The sequence below is a fragment of the Simochromis diagramma genome, unplaced genomic scaffold (assembly GCF_900408965.1).
Source record: "Simochromis diagramma unplaced genomic scaffold, fSimDia1.1 OVJJ01000481.1, whole genome shotgun sequence".
In the NCBI taxonomy this organism is placed as follows: Eukaryota; Metazoa; Chordata; class Actinopteri; order Cichliformes; family Cichlidae; genus Simochromis; species Simochromis diagramma.
In genome coordinates, this window is record NW_024386898.1 from 1,057,914 (window position 1) to 1,078,399 (window position 20,486).

At 35.1% G+C, this 20,486-nt stretch overlaps 3 protein-coding genes across 7 annotated transcripts in view; all 3 read left to right on the plus strand.

The window, feature by feature from the left end:
- LOC120735184 (interferon-induced, double-stranded RNA-activated protein kinase-like) overlaps positions 1-20,486 on the plus strand; it is a 109,570-nt gene that overhangs the window by 4,159 nt on the left and 84,925 nt on the right. For 2 of the 3 annotated variants that reach the window (XM_040034370.1, XM_040034371.1), the window contains exons 12-20: positions 41-173; positions 1,863-1,930; positions 2,018-2,108; positions 3,704-3,735; positions 3,821-3,863; positions 3,952-4,034; positions 4,158-4,277; positions 5,144-5,272; positions 5,600-5,816. In XM_040034370.1, the coding sequence (XP_039890304.1) occupies positions 41-173; positions 1,863-1,930; positions 2,018-2,108; positions 3,704-3,735; positions 3,821-3,863; positions 3,952-4,034; positions 4,158-4,277; positions 5,144-5,272; positions 5,600-5,816 (916 nt within the window). Of the gene's footprint in view, positions 1-40; positions 174-1,862; positions 1,931-2,017; positions 2,109-3,703; positions 3,736-3,820; positions 3,864-3,951; positions 4,035-4,157; positions 4,278-5,143; positions 5,273-5,599; positions 5,817-5,905; positions 6,050-6,406; positions 6,509-6,702; positions 6,766-7,032; positions 7,198-20,486 lie in introns of those variants that run through there. The other variant, XM_040034369.1, reaches the window with a different exon arrangement.
- LOC120735186 (interferon-induced, double-stranded RNA-activated protein kinase-like) lies at positions 8,319-15,799 on the plus strand. 2 transcript variants are annotated; one of them, XM_040034376.1, is made up of 17 exons: positions 8,319-8,726; positions 9,274-9,374; positions 9,495-9,640; positions 9,736-9,966; positions 10,064-10,196; positions 10,394-10,461; positions 10,550-10,631; positions 10,924-10,985; positions 11,082-11,172; positions 12,187-12,245; positions 12,367-12,486; positions 12,622-12,750; positions 12,853-13,057; positions 13,525-13,668; positions 14,167-14,265; positions 14,455-14,517; positions 15,045-15,799. In XM_040034376.1, exons 2-17 carry the CDS (start codon positions 9,342-9,344, stop codon positions 15,177-15,179), a joined length of 1,800 nt encoding a protein of 599 aa, XP_039890310.1. In that variant the 5' UTR covers positions 8,319-8,726; positions 9,274-9,341; the 3' UTR covers positions 15,180-15,799. The 2 variants fall into 2 exon arrangements, with proteins under 2 accessions (XP_039890310.1, XP_039890309.1); XM_040034375.1 differs by having other exon boundaries at positions 8,325-8,726; positions 14,164-14,265; positions 15,045-15,798.
- The window catches only part of LOC120735185 (interferon-induced, double-stranded RNA-activated protein kinase-like), a 37,481-nt gene continuing 33,049 nt past the window's right edge, over positions 16,055-20,486 (plus strand). For both annotated transcript variants that reach the window (XM_040034372.1, XM_040034374.1), the window contains exons 1-8: positions 16,055-16,395; positions 16,964-17,093; positions 17,178-17,317; positions 17,401-17,524; positions 17,628-17,701; positions 17,784-17,933; positions 18,043-18,166; positions 18,377-18,435. In XM_040034372.1, coding sequence (XP_039890306.1) covers positions 16,286-16,395; positions 16,964-17,093; positions 17,178-17,317; positions 17,401-17,524; positions 17,628-17,701; positions 17,784-17,933; positions 18,043-18,166; positions 18,377-18,435 — 911 coding nt within the window. In that variant the 5' untranslated portion in view covers positions 16,055-16,285. The remainder of the gene's footprint in view (positions 16,396-16,963; positions 17,094-17,177; positions 17,318-17,400; positions 17,525-17,627; positions 17,702-17,783; positions 17,934-18,042; positions 18,167-18,376; positions 18,436-20,486) is intronic.

Below are 20,486 nucleotides of genomic sequence, written 5' to 3' on the forward strand. Positions count from 1 at the left end.
CTCTTAAACCTGTTGCTGCTGATATTGTCTCCCTACACAGATTCTTCTACAAAGTAGTCATTGACAACAAGGAATATCCTGTGGGTGAGGGTAAGACTATCAAAGAGGCCAAACAAAATGCTGCTCGGCAGGCGTGGTCTGCTCTTCAGGAACAATCAAATTGGGATAGTAAGGTACTTAATGATCTTTACTTAATGATTTTTGTTTTTATCCACAACCTTGAAATCTTCCATATTCCTCACCCAACACACTCTAGCTTTTTAATTCCTTACTATAAAGGCGGTAAAAGGGTTGCACTACTAAACTTTTCTCAGCATCATTCAACAGAGATGCTTGTGAGAAGGCAAATGTCACACATTTCATTTATCTACCTGCTCCCTACTTGCTGCGTACACATGATGTGTGATGTCAGATTGCATTCACTTCTAATGAGTGGGCATCATTCTTACTGCTTCAAACCCACTTATACGGGAAGCTCGCCTAAACCAAACTGTATTTCCAATAGTGCAAACTAGTCTGAGGCGGATTATTTCCTGCTAGTTGTAAGGTCATAAAAGAGAGGACAGCCAAGTATTTTGTATTGTCCTTTCTCGCTAAGCTGCCTGAACTTCATGTGTTAAAACAGCTTGAAAAGTGTAAGCTCAGTGTTACAGACAGGGAAGCACAATTTAGGTAAAGGAACAATACTTCATAATCATAATCATAATTTTTATAAGTGTCCAAATATTGCTGTATCTCAAAGATTGGATGATGCAGAAATATGTTCCTAACAAAATCATCAGGTATTATTGTACTTAGTGAACTTTTTCTTTTTTTTTTTTTAAAAAAGCATGTGTTTCTAAAGCATACGACCAGATTTGCTAAATAGAGCAAACTAGTGTGTGAGAGCAAACCCCAAATAGAGCTCATAGATGTGGTTAGTTTTACGGGTGATTTACAAAAGTTTACGGTTGTTTTCTAAACGCAGGTGCAGTAAGTTAATTTCAAAATCGAGCCCAAAAAAATAAGGCATGCTTTTTTTGTCTTTTCTTTTTTTTTAGCGTTATTGGTACAGTTATCAGTAAATGGCATTTGAAAACATTAGTAAATAAGTGTATGTGCTTGATTTAAATATTTTCTTCTCTATGTTTTGCGCTTTGAGAACAGACCTCACAGATTTACATATGCAACCAAAAACAGTCGCAAAAAGCAGACATGCTAAGAGATTAAATGTGAAAAATATCCAAAAAACGCCTGATGTGGGTTCCAGGATGCTAACATGCTTTTGAAGCCACTGCTGTACTTTACAGAAACCATACAGAAAGTGATTATGGATAAATATTTTATGTTGTATATTAACCTCCTAGGACCTGGCATCCACATATGTGGACATCACATTTTGAGTTGTCTAGACCAAAATACAAAATTTTGCTCTACAAGGGCCTGATTTCCACTTACGAGGACATTATGCTGCCACTGTTCTATCGAAATTTAAAGCGAATGTCCTCATATGTGGCTCTAAAAATCAGAAAAAAAATCATGTAATTCTTTGTTTTTGCATTTCCCAATCAGCCCAAATAGCAAGGAGAAATTAAAAATGCATGCCATGAAAGAGTTCAGGTGTTAGGAGGTTTAAATTATAGCTAAAACTAATGTTTTCAAAAACATTTAGAATTTTTCTGACAGTCTCATTTTAAACATACATGTATGTGGTTAACCAATGGTTAATTTTGCAGCAGCCAGATGGACAAATAGTAAGGGCGTGTCGTGCATGTTAATAAATATCCCCTGCACTTACCAACAATCATATTATTTTACATTAAAGTGTCCTACTACCAAACGGTGTCTTAGTGTACAGCTGAACATTTTTTTGTTTCTTTCAGCTGGTTTCTTGGTCAGCTGTGTCAGATGATGTTACACCAGTCCAGCTGTCCAGCCCAGCGAGCACACTGTAAGGCAATGGAATGAGCAAGCACACCTAATACTTAAGTTTAATGTGGAGAAAACTGCATGAATGTATCTTGCTGTATTTTCAAAGGATCCCACATGATGCAAAATCAGAAAGAATACCAACGACTTCAAGTGACCCAGTTGTTTCCCCAAAGGTTCAGAGACCTTCCAAGGAACAGGTTTGTTATCCTCTGTGTCTTCTATATCTTTTGTTGTCATGTCCTTTGATACTAACACGGTTATATTAGGATGCTTTTAATTATTTAGCTCCAATTCTACACTCCCAATTAGTAGTTTTCATAATTGCAATAACAACTTTTCAATAATAATGGGTGATGTATCTATAGTAATATCAAGGTATGAAAATAGTTATTTATTAAAAAATGTGATCAAGCAAACACAACATATTGGTGATCATGATCTATTAAAATGTGACAAATGCATTTGACAGTCTTCATAAATTAATTAAATGAAAAACTGATCTGTTTTTTTTTTCTCAGTGAAGGTTATTATAGTCAGCTTAAGCTAAACTAAAATTAGATGTGAAAAAACTGAAATAAAAAATTAAAACTAGACTCTTTTTTTTTAAAGTGAAGTGAAATGATTTTGCACAGTTAGGGGAATAAAAAGCTAAACTAAAATACAAATATAGAGGAAATATCTTTAGTTTTAGTATTTAGTTTGTTTAATTCAATCTGCCTGATGAGTCACTGGTGTACATGTTTATTGAGACCCTATATGTCTACAACACTGTGAGTCAACTGCTTTCTTTTTTTCTTGCAATACCTGATTTTCCTAAATCTTGCCTCTGACATATCCCCTTGATGCAATAATAATTAAAAAGAGTAAAACAAGAACATTCACTTTGGAAACTAACTGAAACTAAAGTGAATTAAAAACAAAGTCAGAATAAAATAAAAATTAAAAACTAACAAGAAAAAAAAACCCTCACTAATAACTCCGGTCTCAACGAATGCATCCTAGATTTTGTATGTGTCAATTTCATTCATCACTTTCTTTTTTGCTGTTCCTGTTTTTGTTTTTGTTTTTTGTTTTTGTTTGTTTGTTTTTTTTTAACATAAAACTCACAGTTGTATAAATAAGTAAAATTAGAAACAGAAGTTCAAGAAAAAATGCCAATGATAGGATTTGCCTTGGGAAGGTAAACCCATGTTGTTTAAACCTCTGAATCCTACAGTCTGATATTCTTTTCTAATTAAAATATAAATGTGGTAAAAATCTGTATCACTGCAATACTGGCCAATGATTTTGCACACTGCAGATTTTCCTCACATCCAGCAGGTGGATAATTATGCAAATCTCCTATGAGTAATTTGTACTAAAGGGGATAATATTAGCTAGAAACGGGCTTAACTTTTTCCAAGAATTTGAAAAATAACTGACAATATTATTTTTTCTTGTGGTGTTGTTCAAGTATATAATTTTTATCTGTAGGAACTAATCCAACAAGGCTCAACTATGTACTTGTACAAATGAAGGAAATGTTTCCTTGGGATGATGTATGTGGAAAACATACATAAATATATACATTCTATACAGACAAGAAGTTAGCTAAGGCTCTGGGCAGAAATTGAGTGTGTATTTGTAAAATAGCACCTTACAAACTCTTACAAACTTTCAGTACCTGATGATTGACATCAGTGTTTCAAACTACTATTAATAATACCATTTAATAACTAAGTTTGTCTTGTTTGTAACAAATGTTTTGCATCTAATTTAGCCTTATTTCCCCCTTTATTTCTCCCTTTTTAAGGCTCAAAATCCTGATTTAAAACCAAAAATAAGGTAAGTCATACTTTGAAACCTGTTGTAAACATCGTTGTGTAACATTTCATCTGACATTATTGCTGATGATGATTTTCCTGGTTAGAATTGCAGCAAATTTCGGTAATGTTTCCAGACACACAAAAAAGGTATGAAGGACTCACAGAAATTCTGAGTGTTTTCAGTTTTTTGTTTAATACTGGAATTTCAATATGCTGACTTTGCATTGTTTTTAAGGATTTGCACAACTCTGATCTCAAAGAAAAGAGTAAAGAAAGAGGTTCCACCGAGAAAACATCAAGTCAAGTAGTACAATCGAGGTATTAAAAAAACAACACTACAATGTACTGCTATCATGTTTTTACTACAGTTTATAGTTAAAGGATAATTTTCTCTTTGTTAGCATTTGTCATTAATAGTAACACCTATGTTAATCTCTACAGGTTTACACTGGAATTCGACTCTATAGAGCGCCTTGGTAAAGGAGCCTTTGGTCGTGTTTATAAGGCAAAACATAAACTGCTGAAAAAATATTATGCTATTAAAATTGTTCGCTGCAAAGAGTAAGTAAATATTTAATATAAATATTTAATTTTGTTTAAGTTTATGAAAAAGGTGAATTGCCACTAGCTCTGTACAGGAGATTTGAGAGAGATTAGCACACTAGTAGTATACAAGAGTATACAGTAAGGCGGGTGGCAAATTTACTGTCAAGTGTTTGGGGATATTTTGCATCTTTTGTTTTTCGGTGTACAAATACATTTAGGTTTTTGATGTTATGTTTTTACTTAACATCCATCTGCAGCCTTCACTTTAGCATCAGTAAATGAATTAAGGTGCCAAACTTCTCATCACATTACTGTTTTATGTGACTTTGTGCTACTGTCCGCTAATGTACCTTTTTTTTTTTTAGCATTTGGAAACATTTTTTGATAGAAATAGTGGAGAGAGGGAATAATACAACGAGAGAGTAACGCAGCAAATGATCCGAGCAGGAATTTTGTTGTTTAAGGCATTTATCTCCATGTGGTATGCAATCTATCCATTCTAGTATCAGGTCACCCATTAGTATCTAATGTCTTCTTACTTCATAAAGTAATAAATAAACCAATGTTTCTTATACAAAACTGACACAGAATTTTTTTTTGGGTTAGTTGAAAGTGTACATTCCTCAGTTGCAGCTAGCTTGCTACTTAAGGTTAGTTCTGTGCGTTACATATGCATTTGATGGCTACATCATAGCACAATGACAGCCTAAAGCTATATGAAACTTAGAATTCTTCTGAAAGTGAGGGAGTTGTTATAAGTCTTCACAGAGATACTCTTACAGTATTGTTTCCTGATGTATTGAGTCCCTCAGCTGGAAAGTTACAGATGCTTTAAAAGAGATTTAAAGTTTATTGATATTTCTTGTACTTCTTATAATCAGAAAGTCTCTAAGGGAGGTGGTGGCATTATCAGACCTCCATCACACCAACATTGTTCGATACTACACCTGTTGGATTCAGGATTTAGAATACCAAATGGACAGTACAGGCGACACCTACAGTACTTCGCAGTAAGTCACATTACTTCATTATTAATATTATTATGTCTTAACATTGCATCACATGTGGTGTAAATGACAGAGGAAGCATTCACTTCACACTTTAGTTTCTTGTCTGTTACCTTGATGTACATTTTTGAAGACTGGACACATGTTTTCTCTTTGTGGCTAAAATTATACTAAAATTAATCAATATTACAGTTTATTATAGCAACACACATTGCGCCACAGTTTTCTGTCTTCTTGATTTTTACAGTAGTTTACAGAGTGTTGCCTCACCATTGAGGATAAAGTAAAGGTTCATAATTCCTTCATTTGTTTTTTTTTTTTATTTTCAAGGTCTGCTAGTGATTCATCTGAAAAGTGCCTCTATATTCAGATGGAGCTGTGTGATACTAAAACACTTAGAGTGTGGATAGACGAGAAGAATACTCAGAATGTGAAGAAATCTCTGCGAGACTCAAGGAGAAAGGAAGAGAGCCTAATCATTGCTCAGCAAATAGCCAGTGGAGTCGAGTACATTCACTCAAAGATGCTTATCCACAGAGACCTGAAGGTGAGACAAAGAGGAGAAGACTGTTGTTTGTTGCTGCACATCTCATAAAGAGGTAGACGTTTATTTGTGCCTTTTCTTAAAATGTATAGCCTGCCAACATCATGTTTGGACGGGATGGAGAAGTGAAGATTGGAGACTTTGGCCTGGTCACTGCTGAGATTGACAATGATGCTGAGAATCTACTGGAAAGAAGTGCTTACAAAGGAACACCATCTTATATGGCTCCCGAGCAGGTTGAATAATCTAAATTGAAATTTAGTGTCTTACCCATTAATAAATATTAGGTAGTAAGAGAAGACATTAAAGACACTTTTTTTTAAAGGTTGTCAACACCATAGGGCAATGCACCTTCTTTCTTGTACTACTAAAAAAACTATTTTACTACTGTTGCAAGTAAATAGGAAAACCATTTAAATCAACCGCCTTAAAACCAAAGAAGCATTGGGTTGACTATTAAACTAGTTTCTAATGCCCAATGTCCTTAAGGGTTAGTCCACTCATATTGAAAAGAGATAGTAAAAACCTTTTTTTGTCTTCTATTATTTACTCACAAAATTGGCCGTTTTTTGTTTTTCTCTTTTTAATGACAGAAAAGCAAGAGCCATTACGACCGAAAAGTAGACATATTTGCTTTGGGGTTGATATATTTTGAACTTCTTTGGAATCTCCCTGTTGGCCCTGAAAGAAAAGCGGTGAGTTTTTCCAAAGCTTATGCAAAATGTTGCTGCAAACTTGCTCTGTTAATAATGGTTTTCTCAGTTTGTGTCATAGGAAGCAGAATGTTGATATAAATCAAATTTAATGTGTACTATTTTTTTTATTTAATATTGTTTAATAAATGAACAGATCATCATTTTTATCCCTTCTCTCATTATATAAATGCCAGGTTTGGGACAATGCCCGAAGCCAGAAACTTCCTCAAGGGTTTTTGAATAATTTTCCACAAGAGGTACATCAACATTATTTTAAGTTTACTACATAAACATTTCCAGCAATCATCTATTTCCATCAAAGGATGAAGAGCCACAACTGTTGATCGTTAATAGCAAAAATGACCAAGCAGGACTGTCTTAGAACCTGAAAGTTTTCTTTGTTTAATTTCCCAAGTAAAGTATAAATGTGGCAAATAATATATACTGGACTTTCACAATAAATGACAGCATTGATTGATATTGATATTGATTTCACACTGTTTTCTTCTTATGTCTAATTGCAGCATCAAATCATAAAGGCAATGCTGTGTGCGAAGCCAGAAAACCGTCCGGAAGCAAGTAAACTAAAGGAGGAGCTGAAAGAGTACTCTGATGCACTTTTAATGCAAAAACAAATGCTTCGAAATAGTAACACAGTTTGACAGTTATAAGGACTTTAATGAAAAGTCTAAAAAAGAACACTCAGATTAGTCATTTCATGCATGACTGTATTCAACACACATCATGTCATGCAGTGCATGTGTGGATGTTTTGAATGCTTTCTTTTCATGGTCTGATGCATCATCAGATATAGTTGTATTTATGGAGTGCTTGGTTTAAAGAAAGGCTGATGAAGTGATTCATGTTATAATATATGAATGAAATACAAATTAAATTTGTGTCATTATTCACTTGTTGTCTACACTTATATAAATTATTTGTTTTATCCTGTAATATTTTGTAATAATAGTGATGTCATACTTGTATAGTTTTGTAAATAATAATAATAATAATAATAATAATAACAATAATAATTAAAAACGAAAAAAAAAAGAACTCCAGATGAATGACTGCAATGTGAAATAGTGCAATAAAAAACGTGTTGGGTTCATCCTTTCAGCTGTGTGGAGGGAGTAGCATGCTGGTTATGCTAGTTTCCATACAGTTGGGCCACTTTCTATTACAGTAAGTGGTTTAGGGTGTCATGTGAGTAATTTCATCCATTGAAATATTAAATATACTGGTAAGTGAATAAATCCTTCTCTCAGATTTTTACTGTGAAGTCACTGCGTACGATAGATTTGCCATGGAGTACTGCAAAACTGAATTTTGAGTCTTCCCATGATGGGTATTTCTTCTTTACTCACTTTCTTTTCACTCTCCGTTTATACTCCACTCTGCATTCAGCCATTGGTTATTTTCTATCTCTCTTCCATAGCCTGTCTTCTATCCTATGTGGATGGCAGAGGTTTTTCTTTCCCACTCTCACCAAGTGTTCTCACACTAGGGGTGATCTGATTGTTGGGGTTTTCTCTGTATTGTTGTAGGCTCTCAACAGTACAATAGCACCTTGAGGTGATTATTGCTGTGATTTGGTGCCATATACATAAAATTGAATTGAATTTTCTGGATCAAGAAACTTTCTTAAAACTTTTTTTTCCAATATAGAGAAAGCAGCTGTGAGTGAATCGGTGACTCGCGATCTTCTAACATGCCAGCTTATACATGTAATGACAAGGCATTTCTAATGTTTAATTGCCATTGTTCATGCGTCATTCCTATTGTGCCATAGTTTTCTCCTTTCCCAAATGGATATGAACATGGGCCAAAATAAATAGACGAGTGGGAATGGACAATGCGTAGATTATAGTTATGTTATTGCAATTTTTTTTTTTTCGATTTTGCTTTAATACTAAGTTTTAATGCCTGCCAAGGTGTGGACACTGGGACATGACGTTTCCACTGACGAATCGAAACTTAAAGGCGGCTGAATCCGCTAACGCGGTTGCGGAAACGTGGAGGCAATTTTTTAAAAAGAGATAAAGAGATACTATTGTACTTTGTGACTTGTCACAATTATTCGCAATTCTGAACTCTGATTGCAACTCCTTCGTTATTTGGGGGGGGGGAAGTGGGACACCATGTAGTTCTATAGGGAATGAGCTACACAGGCTTGGAGGTGAACTCGAGTATCTTGGCTCTACAGGCCACGATCACGGTAAGTTTTATTTAATATTTAAGTGTGTCTATGCAATAGCACACTTCTTATCAATCGTCGGCTTTATTATTTTATGTAATATTTTTGGCTCGTGCAACTGGCGTTACACTCCGTTAGTCCCTGTTCTGTCACCATTCTTTCATTTCTTCTGCTGACAAAGACGTATATATAGTGATGTAATTTGAACATCTAACTAGTAAATGAATAACAAGTCATTTGGTCTATTGACTATTACTCTGACTGCTAATTACTGTTTTCCGCGACAGTGAAAAAAGGTTTAAAGTCACTTTCTTCACAAACCAGTTGCACAAAATAATATTATTCAAGTGAACGCAACAGTGACCAATTAGAGCATCTAAGGTTATATTTCAGGAATAACTAACATGGCTGGAATAACCTGCTTCCCATTTTGGTATCTTGTGCATTACATTACAGTAGTTGATACGTCAACTGACTGGTACTGAATATAGATATGTATTTTTATGTAGTTAAGAACTTCATTACTTGCCAGTATAATCAAATCAAAGCTTTGATCATTTGTCATCAGATTTACCACCACTAAACAGCCTGAAGGAAGTGAGCCAAACAGACCACAACAGGAAATACTCTGCAGTAATGGATAAAGAGCAACAAGCTCCAGTTGATTCTGTAAGATCATGATGCAGTCTTTGCTGAACTAAAGTATACTAGGTTGCTTATTATGTTCAAAATGAAATTGTAGTTTACAGCTGCAAGTCTAACTGCTTTTTGTTGATGTCTTTGTTTTAGATGGAAACAGAAGATGAAAATCCAACTGCTCCACTTACTCAAGCAAATATTTCTGACTATGTAAGCTGGATAAATGAATATGGTCAGAAGAATAAGATCATCATAAAGCCTAAGGAGTCAATAAATATACACAAAAGTTGTTTTCCGTAAGCCTCCATACATCGTAGAAAATATTGTTTTTAAATATATTTTTGTTTTTAAAAATATAAAAATTAATGCATAATGTTGTATGATGTTACAGAAGATGCTGTAGCTTTGTGGTTGGTGAGAAGGAGTACCCAACTGCCTATGGGAAAAATAAAAAGGAAGCTAAGGAGGAAGCAGCCAAGCTAGTATATCAGAGCTTGGGTGTAACATATAAAGATCACAAACGGACAAATTTCGTTGGACTTGTTGACAACTACTGTAAGAAGACAGGGCGAATCATTGATATTATTGAAGTGGGAAGATGTGGCCCACAACATAACCCCAAGTGAGTATAAATGAATCTTTGGAGGGTAAATAGAAGCTGCAATAACACTTAGTTGGGTAATAAAGTCTAAACTAACACATCTTTCCTGGTTACATAGGTTTTTCTACAAATGTGTCATCAACAAGAAGGATTACCCTCAGGCTGTAGGTGACACTATCAAGGATGCCAAACAAAAGGCAGCTCAGTTGGCCTGGTCTGCTCTTCAGGAACAGTCTGACTGGGACAGCAAGGTATTTAAATGCTTTCAGCATGTTATTGTCACTTAGGTAAGAAAAAAAATTATATTCATATTCATTACACAACATGTGCAATGTTCTGCTAAAATGTCACTTTAGCAGAACATTGCACAGTTTCATAAAGCTTGCACTCAGCACTTTTCTGAGCTTGATAACTAATGTTGAATGTCACATATTGTGCTTATTTTAAGGTATCCTACAGGTCAACCATGTCTGAAGACAGTGTTTCAACAATGCTGCCATCCCCAGCATCCACAGTGTAAGCAAGTATTAACATTAATGGTAGAGTATGTGGTAAAGTTTAACATGTATAAAACTAAACAAATGGCTCTCTTTTTAATTTTAAGGGAGGCCTTGTCAGAAGTCACAACAAGGAGTGAAAGTGAATCAGTATCAATCACTGACCCATCGAACTTGTTGGAGACTAAGGTCAGGTTGTTTTTTTTTGTTGCTTTTAAAATGATAAAAGAATTCATAGAACTTGAAGTTGACTTTTTTAGACTAAAACATATCGGTGTATCTGTGGTGTCCCTCTTCTGGAATTTAAACCCATAATCTGACAGTAACGCTAAACAGGAGAAAAATGTTATAAAAGCATAAAATACTAGGATTGCTTTTTTTCTCATTGGTGAGGTGAGTGCTTCCAAAGGCTAACATATTTACAAATCAAAACAATTTCATTGGAAAATTGTTTTGTTTTGTTTTTTGTTTGTTTTTATAGATGTCCCTCATGTCAACTTCGTCTGTAGACACTCCACCAACCAGGCTGTCAACACCTTCACTGTAAGAAACTCTAATACTAGTAGTAATACAACTACTAAGTCAGACGGTTGAGTATTAAGAAAGCAGGACTCATGTACTCTTGTTGTATTCTCCAAGGGAGTCTCTTGAAGCGTCTTCAAAAAGCATGCCAACAAGTACGAGTGACTCCGTTATCTTCACTGATTCATCACACCCTTCCATGGAAAAGGTCTGTTGCTTTAAACACAGAATTTGTTGAAAGAAAGAAATCCCCACTTTATAATCTGTATACTATGCACTGTATATTATATGGCATATGGTGAATATGGGGTGGACGGTGGAGGGCTTGACTATGGGATAAATGGTCAACTGCTGGTTCTTTAGATCATGCACAGTTGTAGTTAGAGCTTTGTTTGCATTCTTATGAATAAGTTGGACTTATTTCTAGTGGCTGCTGGGCACTTTCACGTCTCTCACCAGTTCTATTCATAACTTTCATAGAAAGATGTTCTAGGCACAGTTAAGAGTCATAGCATGTCAGCCTTCGTGGCATTATGGGAAGCTGTTTTTGTGTCAGAATTTTTTGCAAATTTGTTTAGTGTTTAGTTCTAGTTCAGTCACTTTATTTCAGTCAATTAGTGTGCAATCATATTTTATTCAATGTAAAGTCATTACATTTGTACTAAAAATCATAAATGTGTATGGCAATCTATAAATGTCATTAATAAATAAGCAAATCTGTGTTCAGATCTCTAAACCTACTGGTATTTGTAAATGGATTGTAAAATATGAATTGAATTTGGCTTCAATAGCTTAAAATATGGACATCAGTTGTGACTCAAGCGCTTTGGCTGTTTACACAGAATATTTGCTACCCCTGGGTAGCAGATGGCTGGTAGAGAAGCTGTTAATGCGAAATATTAATGCGACAGTAATGCAACATCTGAGAGTCAGTCTCTGCAAGCCCAAGTTCAGGGTTAACAAAGAAGTTAGAAGAAAATCCAAATGTATTTGCAAAGCGCCACAAACATTTACAGCTCTGCCACATCACAGTGTAGTTAAACAGAAAAAGACGGGTAACACAGCATGTATTTTCCCTTTTTCTTTTCTTTGATATGTTTAGCTAAGCCCAGACCGCCAATAAAAGTAATTGTATTTATTAATTAATATGTTCAGACATCAGACATTTTTTTATATTAAAGATAATAATAACCATGTTATGTCCTTCTGTGTTTTTTTTCAGGACGCTAACAAAAACAAAAATACAGACAACAGACCAAGTGACACATCAGGCCAATCAAAGTATGAAAAAAAATTTCATGACGTTTATACTTGTGTGGTCAGATTTTTGCATCCTCTTTTTTTCCAATAATTTACTTATTTTTTCACATCTTCATCTAATGAATGTTGTTTATCTCACTAGGTTTACTTTAGACTTTGATTGCATTGAATGTCTTGCTAAAGGAGGCTATGGTCATGTTTTCAAAGCAAGAGATAAACTGGTGCAGAAGTATTATGCTGTAAAGATTGTTCGCCACAAAGAGTAAGTCATATGCACAGCGTATATTTTCAAAGTACAAATGTTTTGCATAAGCAATATTCTAATAACAGAAACCGTGAGTATGTATGTATGTATGTCTTGCTTACTGAAGCATTTCTGTGTTTTCCTTCTGATCAGAAAAGCTCTAAGAGAGGTTGGGGCATTATCAGACCTCAACCACTCTAACATTGTTAGATACTACAAGTGTTGGCTGGAGGATTCAGAATACCAGTGGGACAATACAACTGACAGTTACAGTACTTCCCAGTAAGTTTTGTTCAGTTATTTAGTATTGTGCAGTTTTGCATTTCTATGCTTAAAATGAAGACTTGATGCTAATTAGATTTTTAATCTTCCTTTTTTTTTTAGGTCTAGTAGTAATTCATCACAAAAGTACCTCTATATTATGATGGAGTTATGTGACGACAAAACACTTAAAGACTGGATAACTGAGAAGAATGAGAAAACTCTTGAAGAGTCTATAAGAAGAGCAGAAAGTCTTCCCGTTATGCAGCAAATAGTCAGTGGAGTCGAGTGCATTCACTCCCACAGACTCATCCACAGGGACCTCAAGGTGAGACTCAAGATTACCGGATCACAAGCTTACGTTGCTGAGCTAGCTCACATTTAAGTTTAAGTTTTTCCATTTCCATATTCTTTAGTATCCTTTTTGTGTGTTTAATGGAGATGCACACTGCTGCTATTAAAGTATTGGTGTGCTTCTTCTACTTCACAAGTAAACCCAGTAGACAGGAAATGACTGAGTATTAGGGCCACATTAAGAAAAACATTATTAGTGTTGATTTAGGGAATAAAGTCAACATTACAAGGTGGTGATAAGTATAAGAAGGTTGAAGAGATGGCGCAGCATCATGGAGAAATACTAGAAGCAGCCAGTGCTATGCCTCAGCCTCTTAGTAGATGCACATATGGTGTAAATTTGAAAGATTTCTCGTAGAATCACCTGAGCTTATTCACTCATTTCTGACTACACGAAGCACTAAATGCTCAATGTTTAAATTTTGCTTTTCCAATCGTCAGCCTACCAACATCATGTTTGGAAAAGATGGAAAAGTGAAGATTGGAGATTTTGGTCTAGTTGCTACTGAGACTGATGATAATGATGAAAACCAGAGTGAGAGAACAGAGAAAACAGGAACCAAATCATATATGGCTCCCGAACAGGTGAGGTCTCTGTAAACAAATAACCTTTGATTTCTTTTCTGTGTTTTTTTTGTTGTTGACAGTATTCAATGATAGCTATGTGCTCAACATTTTCTGAATCTATTCAAGTTTCATTACCTTCTGCAAATGTTCTTAAAAATGACAGAATCTCCTGTTCTTTGTGTTTTTTTTAAAGATGTTTACAAATTGAAAAGTTTTTTTCTTTCCATTATCACCACCTCATTCATTCGCTGTAAAACTCTTATTTCATTCCAGATAAAACCATCTCTTATGATACATGCTAAGATATCTTTTTTTAAGTGATTGCAGCCAGATGGTTTTTTTTCTGGTTTCTACTTTTAATTTTAGACTTATATACCATGGTCTTAAAATTTAACTACAACTTGAAAAAAGTGAAATCCACATAGATTAGCTTACCACAACCATATCTTATAATTTAAACACTCACACTGAGTTAAGGGGTGTGTAACACATTATGTTTTTGTTTTATGACAGAGGACCAAAACAAGATATGGCTCCAAAGTGGACATATTTGCTCTGGGACTGATATATTTTGAACTCCTTTGGAAAATCTCTTCTGGGCATGAAAGAGGGAAGGTGAGTTGGTATAACAATTTAATAGTTTACATTTTAAAATGTTTACTGGTAGCTTCCTACCAGTGTTAATGTGTGAAGAATATAATGTATAGAATTGCATACTTAAGTTTTGCTTTTTTTTTTCTTGTGATGATTTTCTGTCAAGTCAAATAACATGTTTTTGTATCCTTTTATCATTATGTATACTAGATTTTTACAGGTGTCAGAAAGCAAATTCTCCCTGAAGAATTTACACTGAAGTTTCCAGAAGAGGTATAATTCTTATTTTTTTCACTTTCACATTTATAAACCACTTTAAAACAACATAACAGCTGACCAAAGTGCTGTACAAAAAAAAAAAAAGATAAAATAGGAAAACAAGAATAAAAGAATAAATCGGCGAGCCTGCCTGACCTCCAGAGGCAGCTCATTCCACATTTTAGGTTCCAAAACTGAAAAGGCTTTGTCTCGAGATTTAGAAAATGTCTTCGGGACAGTCAAAAGCACCTGTTTAGCTGATCTAAGAGCATGTGATGGCATGTAAGGGTGAAGCAGCTCAGACAAATAAGAAGGGGAAAGACCATTAAGAGACTTAAAGACAAATCAAAGAATTTTAAAATGGATTTAAAACTTAACAGGAAGCCAATGAGGGACTCTAAAACTGGAGCCATGTGCTCTTGTTTGCTTGTACCAGTTAAAAATCGTGCAGCAGCACGAATTGGCTAATTATTTGTACTGATAACTTATATTCATGTTGATACAGAAAGTAGCTGATTTTTTTTTTTTAATGTGTTTTGCAGAACCAGATAATCATGTCAATGCTGTGTCAGAGCCCAGAAAACCGACCTGAAGCAAGTACACTGAAGGCAGACCTGGAACAGTGGGCTCAAACATTAAATGCACAAAGAATGCACCTAGAAAATGTAACTGATTGATCAGCACTTACTAAGTGACATAAATATATCTTTTGTTGTGGTTTTTTTTTTTCATGTCATGTCTTTTTTCATGTTTCAATGTCTTTGATGTACTGTTTTTTATGGCTATAGCAGTTATGTTCAGTCACTTTTTACAGAAAGTAGGAATCATGTTCTGTGGAAGTGTGATTAACATATTTAAACTGATGAATTATTACAGCCTTTGCTTTGTAATAAATAGACTGATGTGGAAAATAAAATAACGACCAACCAGGGTGTAATGGTGATTTGTCTGCTGTACAGTTTTTGTACATGTTTTACTGCATAATTTAGTGAGTGGGTCTTGACAGGTACTGATGATTTGCTTACACTTTACATTAAACATAAGTGCGTATGGGATTTTTTTATTACCACATGCTAAATGTGCACTCAGTTTGGGAAAAATCCCATTTTATGGAACAAGTTCTTGTCAACATTACAAGCTGGAAGACTATTTTCTTTGCAGTGCACTTTTGTTCCTTTTTATTGCTTCCCACAAACTAGGCCACTTTAGACAACTTTAAAATCTGTTGTAATTTCCTAAAAGTAAAGTCATGCCAATTTTGCAATAAAGTTGTTCCCCATAAACAGAACAACCACTGTTATTTGGTTCGACTATGGCATAAGACCATAAAAACAGATATTCACTTTGGAAAGGGATTGGGAAATTTACATTTAAATAAATTACAGACTTTGTGTTAGTTTATTATTAAAATTAGATATACCTTTCAGCATTACCAACACGGCCCACGAAGACTTATTGAAGAAAGAAACGAGCTTGGAGAGGGTCCTTTAAAAAAATGCAGAGGCTTTCTCTGCACACGGCAGGACAGCTGAATGTGCTGCGCATTTCCGTACACAGAACGTCGCTAATGTGCGACAAGTTGGAGTTGGTTTCGACTGCTCTGTTACCACGTAGGGGAGGACGAAGAAACCGAAACTTACTGATGCCTAAAGTCAGCTGAATCGAAACAAACAATGGACATACTTGACCGCAGTCGGAGAAGGAAGATGGAAGTGGGGACGGGAGCAGTACTGTGAGCTTTGTGTGCTCTCACCGGGATTTTATTACATTTGCCGAGTCATTAATGATGGCAACTAAAAACTACGTAGCTGAACTAAACGAGTATGCGCAGAGAAATCGCTTGAAGCTGAAGTATGAGTACCTTGGCTCTGACGGCCCAGACCATAATAAAGTGTGAGTACATTTGTAGTACCTGAGAGCTTTGAGCATTATAATATATCGACGATAATAGAAGTATTGGGTGAGATGCGTGTTCGATAGCACGGTAAGTCAAAGCTAATCAGTACAGTTTAAGAAGAGGCCTTATGTATCTTATCGGAAAAATGCACAAGTAATGATGGTGACATCAAATACAGACTGGTGTAGTCGTAAGCCTTTATTACCTTGCAGTTATATTTTAAATTAATTTTAATCTGTCTTTCAATTACAGGAAATAATAGCTGTTAGGCCCAAAGGCTCTATAATGGCGCTATGCTTTGCCAAATCTTTATTTCTAACTAGTTGAATAGTCATGTTATTATAAAGAGCCCAGCAAAGCACTGGAAGCCCGTTTTAAAACTGCACCTGCTTGTCTGTTGCTGTATATATAGGATGTCTTACTATATATATATATTGCATATACACGCAATTTACATCTCAAGTTTCATCATAAAGAAATATTGCCTCCCAGAGGTTAAAAGTGGAAGGAGAAAATTCAAGTTATTTCTTGCAACCCAACCCTAACAGGTCATTTCCTCTACAGATTTAGCCAGAAGGCGATCATAGATGGTAAAGACTACCCCAAAGGTGTGGGGAAGACCAAAAAAGATGCAAAGCTTAAAGCAGCTGAAAATGCTCTGAGGTGCCTGCTGGATGGTAAATGTCAGGACTTGGTAAGTTTATTTAACTTTAGCATGTTGGAGAAAAATAAGTGGTGCATGTGCCCATGGTGTTTGTTTGTTTTTTAACCTTAACAGACAGAAAATGCAGCAGAAGCTTCTACACCAGCTGAGACAGATATCAACTTCATATGCTGGCTCAATGAATATGGCCAGAGAAACAGGTTGACTATAAAGCCTATGGAGACAACAAGGCCTGGACCAAATAATGCTATCCCGTAAGCCTCCTGACTGTTTCTCAATTATAGCTATTCTGTGCTCATGTAAAATAGATTAAATAAATGTTATTTTATGGCATTAGGTGGTGTAGCTTCATGGTTGGTGATAAGGAGTACCCAGCAGTCTCTGGGAAAACGGCAAGAGAAGCTAAGGAGGAAGCAGCCAAGCTCGTATATGACATAATAAATGGCAACAAAACTACAGATGTAAGTTATAGTTCAGTCCATGCCATTCTAGCTTGATCATAATCCTAAAACATAAACATTTTAATATAACCACATTAAAATTGTACTTTTTATATTTTTCAAGACTGCACATGAGAATCACAGCGATGGATCAGGTCAACAAAGTGAGGACTTGAGTGAGAATGTTTTTGATCTGTGGTGAGTAATTAACAATGGTGATGTATTGTTTAATCGTGGCATCTGCATCATAGTAAAGTTTCTTACTGCTTGTTGTTTACAGTACTACAACAAAAAACCTGACCGTGAACTCTAAAGACCCCAGCTTAGTGGAGACAAATTACATAGGACTTGTCAATGACTACTGTCAGCGAGAAAACTGCTCCTATAAATTTGTTGATGAGAAAATATGTGGCACACCTGATAAACGTCAGTGAGTATGCCCGACGTACTGGACTCTGAATACACACTGCAGACACTGGATGCTCATGACTGATGTTCAGTAAACTGTTAATGTACTGTTCAACTTCTTTGCATCTCAGATTTTTCTACAAATTACGGATTAACAACAAGCAATATCCTGTGGGGAAGGGGAAGAGTATCAAAGAAGCCAAACAAAGTGCAGCGCGACAGGCCTGGTTTGTTCTTCAGGAGCAGTCAAGCAAGGTGCTTATATTTTTATCTTTACTTTGTCTCATCAGATATAGTTGATTAAAGGTTCCAACAGACAATCTGTTCTTTACAAGTAATTAAAAGGACCAGCTTGGAGGGATAAACTTACTGATATTACTAGATGTGGTTGTATGCCCTAGTTCTTAAAGAGTATACAGAGCAAATTTTATCCTTTTAATCGATGTATGCTTTTTATTCTTTAAGGAGGATGCCAAAGACAGGAACGTGGGAAATGGCCAGAACGAGATGCCAACTGTATCACGGTATTTTAAATAAGGAAAAAGAAACAGTATTAAGAAACTGCTATTCCAATTTAACTCATGTTTTTGTTGTATTATGTCCTGAGAGAAAGGTTTAAATCTCTAATCTAAAATTTAGACTATGGTCTTAAATCTCCCTCGCTGCTCCATGACAGACAGAGTCAAGCATTCTGAGGATGCATCTATATACTGTAAATCAAATCCCCATAATCAAGTACAAACATAAAGGTGAAAACAACAAGTCTATTTCTTGCCTGAAAAGATTAATAGGACATTATTTAAAGTAAAAACAGAGTTTCAAATTCAATGTTTTCACCAGTTGCTGAATATGAGGTGTAAAAGAGTCATCAATTGTAATTCCTAAGCATTTATATTGAGATACTTACTCAGTCTCAGAGCACTGAACTCTGTACAGTTCTTGCTGTAGTGATATTATAACCCAGATTGTTTATATATAAAATTAATAACAGTAGCACTTGAACCTTCCATCAGTTCTTTTGTTACATTAAGGGAGGTAGCAAGTGATTTATTCTATCCTTACACACTGATAGTTGCAAGATAAATAACTTTGAAACAATTCAACAGTTTTTTCTAACAACCCTGCAGTCTTTACTTTAAAATTTCATAATAAATGGTGTCATTTAGATCAATAAAAATAGCTTCACAATGTTGCCTGTTATGTACCAAAAAAGAAAAGTTTCAAATTAGCTGGACCTCTTGATTTCCTAGAACCTAAAAGTTTGAGGGTTTTGTGGACATCAGATGCTCGTTAAAGGAACCAAACACGTCAGCCTTGCCAGAAATGTGATTTTAGTCTTTGTCTATATGTGGGTGAGGTCTAGACCAGTCCTTCAAATTTTAAAAGGGTTATTGATATTATTTTAAATCTCCATTAGACAATGATCTGCTTTGGCTATTATTTTTTGTTTTTCAAGTTAACAGATCATGCAGGGAAATTAATTAAATTCAAGTCAGTGCCGTTTAAAAAAATCCAGTTGATTTTTTTCAATGCTTTTGTTTTAAAACCACCAAAACAAAGGAAAAGAAGAAAATGAAAGTCTAATCTTAACTTGAATCCATAACAAAGGCCATTCGAGATAACCACTCATTCAAACCAGTTTGTAACTTGTTTTATTCATACAAAACTTTATGAATCTACAAAGAAAAATACATTTGAAAAAAAGGGAAAAAACATACCAGCAAATAGCTAGTGGCATTGCTCTCAGTAAGAATCAATATTATGTATATAATTAGTACCTCATCAAAAGAACAAATAGAAGAAGAAAAACAGAGCTCAGCTGATACCTGTAAATCTTAGCGTAACCACAGATGTTATCAGTATCTGCAGTTTTTCAAAAAACAAATTGGCCAATGAGAGTATCAGTTGGGCTCCAACATATTTGTTGTGAACATCTGCTTAGAAAAACTCTCGCGAGGTTATCAGTACCTCTCCCTGCCTTTTGTCCATTTTAATTTGCAATTCATTGACTGGGGTTCATTTGGAACTCATAGCAAACTTATAATTAAAGACACTTTGCATAGGGATAAAAAAAACAAACTAATATATCATTCCTATGACTGACTATTTATTTTAAGAACTCTTAAACCTAGCTGAAAGGTAAACATAAGGAATAGATTACCATCACAAAGACTGATACAGAGCAACCTGAAGCTGGCTGGCTAAAAGTGCTTTGCTCTCAGAATGACTTGTAGTAGTGAGTAGTTGAAAGGTTGATGTGCACTGGATCACAGTTTAAGGCATATATTTCTATTTGTGATGAGGACTAAGGACAAAGCACTTCTTTTCCACAGTAAAACTGTCTCATGAAAAAGAAAAGGAAAAGACAGAGTTTCTCTAACCCCATCTTTGCACTAAATCATTCACTGAAAAGCTTTTATAATGCTATGATCATAATATAACTTGATAATTCAATCAATGAAAGATTTTAAAGGTTTTACTGGACACTTTCAACAATTTTAAAGAGATTTAGAGAGTTGCAGTCAGTTCCAGTTGAAGTCCCTCATGAGAAATATTTCCTGAAGACTGAATTTAG